The sequence below is a fragment of the Rhizophagus irregularis genome, chromosome 7, assembly GCF_026210795.1.
Source record: "Rhizophagus irregularis chromosome 7, complete sequence".
Classification (NCBI taxonomy): Eukaryota; Fungi; Glomeromycota; class Glomeromycetes; order Glomerales; family Glomeraceae; genus Rhizophagus; species Rhizophagus irregularis.
The window spans coordinates 1,934,552-1,943,227 of record NC_089435.1 but is presented as its reverse complement, the minus strand read 5'-3'; the positions used below and the strand labels follow the sequence as shown (position 1 = coordinate 1,943,227).

Sequence of the window (8,676 nt, the reverse complement as noted above, 5' to 3'; positions counted from 1 at the left end):
CATCTTTAGCATAGGTCTAGTAATACATTGCCTTAATTGAGCGTGGCTACGAAGTTTCATGATTATCTCTTTGCTTTTTTTTGTAATTTTGTAATAATATAAATTTTGTTTTAGTATAGCAAAATTTCAATAATAGTAGTAAATGGCTTGTTGCGAATTTAATATCATATTTCAAGTAAATTTCAAGCTATTATATGCGTAATAAACATTAATATTAAATTTAATTAAAATTTATTTAGAATTTATACATTATAATTAGCGAATTAGTTTTAAAATCATAAAATTTACAATAAATTTTACCCGTTTCAATCTATAAATTAAATTTGATGGAGATTTCTTAAGCGTAATTGAGATCAACAAATTTATAAGCTATTTATGGGCAATAAACTTCATGCAAATCATCCCACTTCGACCAGTGATTGAACCATTATAACATTGCACTTTAATATCATACAACTTAAATTCCTCCACTTCATCTTTTAATGAAACCAATTCCTTATAGCCATAGTTATCTGATGCACCTTTAAAGGAATCCATAATAGCCAAATACTTCACTCTTTTCTTTTTCATAATATATTCTTTTATATAAGATAAAATATCTTGTCCTTTTAAATTATTGATCAACAATTTCTTAATAAAAGTATCTTGAGAATTTTTCAAGAATACTTCAAAATCACTCATTTTAATGTGAAGACTCAAATTTAAATATTCTAATTTAAAAGGAAGGATTTGTCCTAAATTTTGTAATACAATTGAACTATATTCAATATAATTTTCCCAACCTGTTATCTTGATTGTAAGATAATTAAGACTTTGCTTCAAATTTTCAATCAGATCCAATAATAAATAAATAAGCTCATTTCTAAATCTATTTAAATAAAGTGATTTAATATTTTTACAATATTTTATAATTGATTCAAGTAATAATTTATTTTGAACTCCAAATTCACATCCAAAATTCTCTAAATATCCACCGCATTTTTGTAATAATGATTGAAATGATGATTCATTAATTTTTGATGTCTCATCTATAATTAAAGATTTTAATTTAAATGGTCTATTTAAATTAATAATTTGTTGAATAAAACTAGTATTTAAGGAATGACAATAAATGAGATGAACAGATTCTAAAACTTTTAATTGATCAAATATTTTATCTAAATTGATTATATCTTTAAAATTAACCTGACATAATATGATAGTATTTAAAGTGTTTGAACAATTATAATCTTGTGTTAATAATAATGATTGATATAAAAGAAAGTTATTAGTTCCTAAAAAAATTTTTTTAAGATTTTGATGTAAATTAATTAATTTTAATATATGATTTTTAGCTATCATATATTTCTTACCATTATTAGGATAACTACTAGTATAAATGTTTAAATTTTTGACATTGTGAATAAAATTTGGATTTTGTAAAATTAATTCTAAAATATTATCACAATGAGAATTCCAATTATGAAAGATCTCAATTTTAAAAGTATGTAAATTTGCCTCATTATCAATAAATAGTTTAAATAATAACATTTGAATTAATCTTTCAAAATTATTAACATCATTTGAATAACTTTTTTCAGGTTTCAATGTTTTAATAGAATTTTCAGTCCATCTATAAGTAGAAAGAATAAACTTCCGTGTATTTAAATATTTTATAAAACTAGGATAATTGAAGAGTGTATTTGAAGTAAATAAATTATCCTCAATTCTATATTCATTTAATTTTGTTTTTGAATCTTCATTTAAATTATGTAAATAAATTTCAATAAAGTTACAATTTTTTGTAGGATTTGAAAATGGGTTTTCCCATAATAATGGAATTGTTAAACGACACCATAATCTGTTAACTAAAATACATGAATATAAAGTTGAACAATCATTTTTTAAATACTTTAAAATATCATATGTTAATTCTGGTAATTCTCCCAAGAATATTTTTGAACAAGACATAGTGCGTGGAGAGTAAAAGAAAAAGTATTTTTTGTCAGCCGGATAAATTTTAATTAATTTTCAGAGCATTACGTAATTCGGATACAAGTTGATCTCTTGTTACCTATTTATATATTTTCCCATAATAGTCATACAATTCATGTCACGACTTGTCACGTAAAAATTGCTGATCTGCATGTGATCGATAGAATTTCTATAAGGCTTATATAACTACGCCGTTCATCAATTTAAAATAATAATTGTTTGTTGTCAGAGCAATATTTTTTTTTTAAAAAAAAAAGGTTCTCTTTGTATATTGATATAAAAATTTTTTACAATCAATTTGTTATTTTAATATCATTATAGTAGGCCTGTTCAATTCTGATCGTTCGGAATTTGATCGGGTTTTGAGTTGATAATTATTGGCTGATGATAAGGTGACCAAGGTTAACCGTTCAATAAGCCGATCAAAGTACTCAATCTTGATTTTGATCACATGTAATGGATTTTCGATCAAAAAACCCGAATGATCAGAATTGAACTGGCCTAATATTTATTGAGTTCATCTAATAATTCAGTAAGGAGATCAGTATTTTAACATATCCCATTAGTGCATCACGCATCTCACGCATCACGGGATCAGTTCTCGGTACCTGTGATCTGATAAAAGTTATACTTTTATTAAAGAGTCACAAATTCACAAGAATTTTGTTAACTACCACCCAGAACTTAAAAGAAAAGAAAAATGAAATTTGGTATTGAAAGAAATAAAAAAGAAACAAAATTTACCAAGATATCAACCTCAATTTTCAAAGAAAATCAGTGGAATCTAAAAAAAAAAAGCTGCTGAAACCTAAAAAGAAAGAAAAAATATGAAGAGTTTATTCTTTAAAATTAAATATTATTTAGTTTAACAAGAGGTGATTTTCATGGGAGAGCTTAACATACTTTTTAAAGATTTTTTAAGTAAAAGTTATTGTAAAAACAAGTAAATTAACTATAGAGAAATGGCAGATTTCAGTTTATTATAAGTTACAATGAAATGTTTAAAATAAATTAATTTATAAATGTTTAAAAAATTCTTCTTTCCATAAAATACTAAAAAGGTAAAAGGTATTTATAATTTTCCTCGAAAAAAAAAATAAAAAAAATATTTTTTACTAATGAAATATTTATTTATTATCATAAAAAAATTTTTGATTTAATTATTAATAAATGTAATAATAAATATATTTTTTCCAATCTCTTGTTACATGATATATTAAATATTTATGGTGGCTACTCAAAAAAATATGTATATTCAAAATCAACCTATGAAATTAACCTATGAGATTTTGATGTTAACAATCTGTCATTTAATATCAAGAAAAGCTTTTATTATTTAATTTAGAAATTAAATGAAGTTTTAATTACTTTAATGTCATCAGTACTGCCTTTGAAGATGAATATAAAAAATTTTACATTATTTAATTTGATTTCGCAAATTGGAAATGATTTTATACTATATGTATCATTTTGATAATTTATATTTAATAATTGGATAAGTTAAGAAAAATCAAGATTTATTTAAATTACAAACTAAGAATTTTGTAAAATATTCATTTACTTTAACATTAGTGTTTAAATAATTCTGAGTAAGAAAAAAAAAGAATATATATATTTAATATTTGGATAAGCAATATAAAAACTGAATTATAAAACTAACATAATATTAAAATTATTTTGCACATATTTCTTTCAATAATTCTTTTAATTTCTCTAATTCCTCTAATTTATCTAATTTTACATCATGAGATTTTAATTTCTCCAATATTACCTCATTGTCAATTTTTAATTTCTCCAATATTGCCTTATTGTCAATAGGATCATATTTAATTTTAAGTTTGTCTAATAAATTTTTCCGCATCTCTGTGAGTTCCTGTTCCTTGGTTTCCCATTCACCCTTTTCAATCAACCTTTCAATTTCTATTCGAGTCTTATCAGCATCAGCATAATAATGTCTTGAAAAATAAATTTGAATAATTATTAATAAAATTATAACATTAAATTTTTTTTAAAAGTAAAACTACATACATTACTTCAGGAAACCATGTTTTCCAACGTCTCTGATGTGGTAATAGGTAAAATAACTCAATCTCAGCCAAAATCTAAAAATTGAGATATATTAGTATATTTACAGAAATGAAATGATTAATAATATTATTATCTACCTCTGCCTTCTGCATTAAATATGAGACTCTATTATTATCTTCTTCAATTGCCATATTGAGTAATCCAATTAACAAGTTCATAAGATATACAACAACTAAAAGGGAAAATAAAACAATCAATACTGCAATTGATGAATTTTCAGTATATGTCCAATTGGATAATGCACTTGAATCACCTATTGATAAGAAGAATTGCTTAAAAATATTAGAAAATATTATGTATATTTACATAATTATGAAAAATTTAAATATACCTATTAAAAATAAATATATAGCAAAAAGGGAAGTTTTAATATTCATAAACATGTTTGTATTTCCATCAGGAATTTGAATCATAAGTGGATTGGAATTTATATTTCCATTATTATCAATTTGACTATAACTAGGAGCTAAATTCCAAGGATTATTTGGATCATCATTATTTGTATTATATTGTTTAAGTGAAAATTCAGATTTTGGTGATAATAAAATATAAAATGCATGTGCAAAACTTATTATAATAATGAATAAGACTAATAGAAAAGAAAAAATCTTTTTTCCAACACTAATAATTATTGCAAAATATACACCAAAATATTCAAATGCTCTAAAAAATAACAAAAATTTTATATCCAAAAATAAACATGAAAAAGAAAGCAATTGAATTAGATACTTATTATTATTCTTATCATTTGTTTGAAGCCAATAAATAGAAGTGTAGATTGAAAGCACATAAGCAATTATATCTACAATATTAAAACATTATATAATTAATTTCATTTTCTTAAAACATAGTAAATAAACATTTATATTTACCAAAAATATTCCAAAAATTCTTTAACCACTCAATAATTTTATAAAAACATTGACGAATTTCTAAAATCAGATGAATAAATCCAAGTATAATCGAAGCAATAAAAAGTTGTTGTCTAACTTCTTCATTAATATATTGCTGAGGAATTGTTGCAGCAGTAGTAAAGCACCCAAGCAAAGCCATAAATAAAATCCAAATCATTGCATAATAATATTTTCCATAAGCATTCCATTTAAAATTAATTAATGCTTCTCCATTCCATGTTTTATAAATATTTCTATTCATTGTTTCAGTAAATGGACTAGGTTGAGGTATAATTAATTCTAAAAACCAATTATAATCTTTTGAATAATTAACAAAATTAATATAAGGAATCATAAAAGTAATTGTTGGTGTCGTTGTTATATATTTTTTAAAAAATTTAACAATTTTATAGAAATAAATAGAAGAAAATAAATCTTCATCATAAATATTATTAATAAAATTGTATTTTGATAAAATATAAAATGTAGCCAAATAAAGGGGTAAAGTTAAAAGTATTATTAAACCTTGCAATATATTAATGAACAATAATAGTGTTTCTGAATTAAAAAAATAAAATTGGTATTTTGTCCATAAAAGAGATTTTGATAAATTAGTTATTTGAGGAGATTGAAAAAAAGAATAAAGATGGAAATTTTTATTTTGATGCTCTTTACTATAAAAAGAAGAATCTATAATCATATTCGTTTCTGATGAATATTTTAGAATATATTCTGGATAATATTCATCTAGTAATGGCATTGCAGAAGTGATAATGCTTAAAAATGACTTATTGTTCATTAAATCTTCTTTAAAATAAGACATGCATTTTTTATAAATCTCATCAATTAATTCTAACTTATGTTCTTTAATTACAAATTTTAATAATTCAACTCCATATTTCAAAAGACTTGATTTATTATTTATTATAACTGAAACCCATCCATCTAATCTAAAACTATCATAATTTGGTGATGGTAAAGTAGATTTTGAAAATATTCCTTTGTAGTAATGTTGAAGTATTTTCATATATACTTTATATTTTTTAATGCCATATTTGGATTCTTCATTTTTATATCTATAATTCTCTAATTTCATAAAATAAAAATAGTTTAAAGAAATAGATTTGTTATTTTCACTAAAAGTATAAATAAGAATACCAAATGTTGTCAATATAACAATATCATCGTTATTAAATAATGAGCTTGCAACTAAACTATGAACATTATTGATATCATCATAATATTTATAAGGATAATGATAATTTTCAATTTTCGTGCTAATTAGTTTTCCTTTTTTGAAAACTTCCAGTTTAATTTTACCGTCACCAACACGTATATCCCATTCAATTAAATTTCCAGCTAATTCAATTCGTTTTTCGTTACTATAATCAACATTTGTCGTGACTTTTTGAAATAATTTAGACACAGTATCTATAAATAGATTAGATAAAAGAACATTTAAATATTCATCACATTCAACAATTTTGTTATTTAATTCATCAGAATTTTCGGATGAAAAGTTCGACTTCATCTTTTTGTCAAATTTAGATTTCCAAACACGTCCATTTCGAATTCCAAACACAAACTTTGTTTGATCATCAGTTGGTGGTTCATCAGTTGGATTAAACATAATTTCGTATTTATTGTTCCAACAATATTTGACTTCTTTGTCTGGTTTATAATAGAATAAAGAAGGTAAAAGAAATAAACCAGTATGATTCATAAAATTATATAGTTGAATATCTAAATAAAAAATAATGATTTAATATGAGTAATAATTAAAGTATAAATAAAATTTTTTAAAAATGGTTACCATCATTTATATCCAAAGAAGCAATAGGAATTTTCAATTCAATTAAATAAACGATGATTTTATCATTAATTTTTAGAGAAATAAACTTTTCATCATTACTGAATATTCCGATATTTTTTGTTTCAAACTAAAAAATAATTAATATTTATATATTTAATTATAATTTAATATTGATTGGAAAATAAATTTTATAATATTAATTACCTTATTCTTATCCTTATTATTACCAAATATTTTTACACCTCTTTCAGTATTAATATTCCATTCATAAATGTGATCATTTGAAAATAGGTAAACTTTATCATATTTTGATATACTAATTAATTCATAATCTTCAGGTATCTCGTAAAATCTCTTACATTCCCATTTGTTATTTTTAGTTTGTGTGGAGTAAATACAAATAATTTTATGTTTTCCAGAAACAGCATTAACTTCACTATATAAAATAAATTCATTTTTTAAATTAAAGGTACAATAATAATGCTTTTGTTGATAACTTTCATTATTTAAATCTAATGCAATATTTTTATCTTTATTATTCATATCGATTACTAAAAAATATTAAAATAAATATCAATTACCATAATTTAATCATTACATAATCAAATAATTATTACTTACCAGTAATAGTAGTATATTTATAATCACTATAACGATAACGGTGAATAGTAATATAAACAAGTTTATTATCATCAGAAACGCATAAACTTTTGATCTCATATTTATACTCTTCATTATCTTCTATAGTTTTAACAGCTTGATGAAATTTAAGATGAACCTTATCTTCAACATTCCAACCGACAATTGAACGATCTTCTTCACTATAAGTAATAAGGTATTTTTCATTTGGTGATATTTCTATTATAGTAATAGGTTTACCATTATGTCGTTCATCATCGAAGGTAAATATTTTATCAACATCATCAACTTCGATTTTGTCAGCATCATTGTTAATTTCGATTATTTCACTCATTTGGTAATCGCTTATAAATATATAAATTTATTACTAAAGAAATTATTTTTTTTATATCGTCCATTTGCGATTATATAGTTTTTTTTTTCATTTGAAACACGTGTAAATATGCATGGTTGTACGTACATAAAAAAAGAATTTTTTTTTTATTGAAACACATGTCCAAATATTCATTTGTACGTAAAATTTCGCCTCCTGCATAAAAAAAAATCTTTTTTTTTATTATGAAAAGTTAATTGAGATTTTTATTTGAAACACAAATTAAATATGTATGGTTGTATACAGTACGTCTCTTGCATGAAAAAAAATTTTCTTATTATGAAAAGTTAATTGGGCAATGATCAACTTTCGACATTTTCATTGTGAATCAAAATATCAAAATTTTAAGTATTTTTTTGTGCGTGGTTGTACATATATATAAGGAAATTTCAAATAAATAATTTAAAATAAACAGAAGTGCCATTTTTGGAAAAGCATATCTTAAACTATAGTATAAAAACCTCAGTCTTGTTTTATATAAACATCAAGTTGTCTTAGCCATGACAGAGAATTCTAGTTCCAAATAGGAATAATAAGGCGACACAAAAAAAAATTGGTTCTCATATGGACGGGTCACTGGAGTGGAAAATCCATCAACCAATAAAAATGCTCCACAACATCCATTTGAACACTAAAAAAAAATAAAAATATTCCGGTTACATATATGGAAATCATTTAAAATCATGTGTCACACTTAGTGCGACGGCATATCACATGATAAATTAATAGCTTAAATTTAATTTTATAATAATTAAATAATCTAAACCGGTATATATATCAACCCTCTCTTCCAACGAATTAACGCTTTACATAACCGTCATTTGACTTTGAACATGACCAAAATCACAAATATCAAAGTATTTTTATCTACTGCGGTCCGGAATGACGTTAAAGTC

General features: G+C 23.0%; 3 protein-coding genes across 3 annotated transcripts; all 3 read right to left on the bottom strand.

Moving 5' to 3' along the window:
- Positions 1-369: 369 nt before the first annotated feature.
- On the bottom strand, positions 370-1,950 carry OCT59_027226 (uncharacterized protein; the record flags this gene model as incomplete). The annotated part of the gene is made up of 1 exon (XM_025324855.2): positions 370-1,950. The coding sequence occupies one exon, from the start codon at positions 1,948-1,950 to the stop codon at positions 370-372; it is 1,581 nt and encodes a 526-aa protein (XP_025184142.2).
- A 1,696-nt stretch (positions 1,951-3,646) lies between these two features.
- On the bottom strand, positions 3,647-4,445 carry OCT59_027225 (uncharacterized protein; the record flags this gene model as incomplete). Its single annotated transcript, XM_066136816.1, has 4 exons — positions 3,647-3,929; positions 4,003-4,076; positions 4,140-4,315; positions 4,394-4,445. The coding sequence occupies 4 exons, from the start codon at positions 4,443-4,445 to the stop codon at positions 3,647-3,649; spliced, it is 585 nt and encodes a 194-aa protein (XP_065993267.1).
- A 1,308-nt stretch (positions 4,446-5,753) lies between these two features.
- OCT59_027224 (uncharacterized protein) lies at positions 5,754-7,741 on the bottom strand (the record flags this gene model as incomplete). Its single annotated transcript, XM_066136815.1, has 5 exons — positions 5,754-5,762; positions 5,830-6,698; positions 6,769-6,895; positions 6,973-7,319; positions 7,390-7,741. 5 exons carry the CDS (start codon positions 7,739-7,741, stop codon positions 5,754-5,756), a joined length of 1,704 nt encoding a protein of 567 aa, XP_065993266.1.
- Between the last annotated feature and the right edge of the window lie 935 nt (positions 7,742-8,676).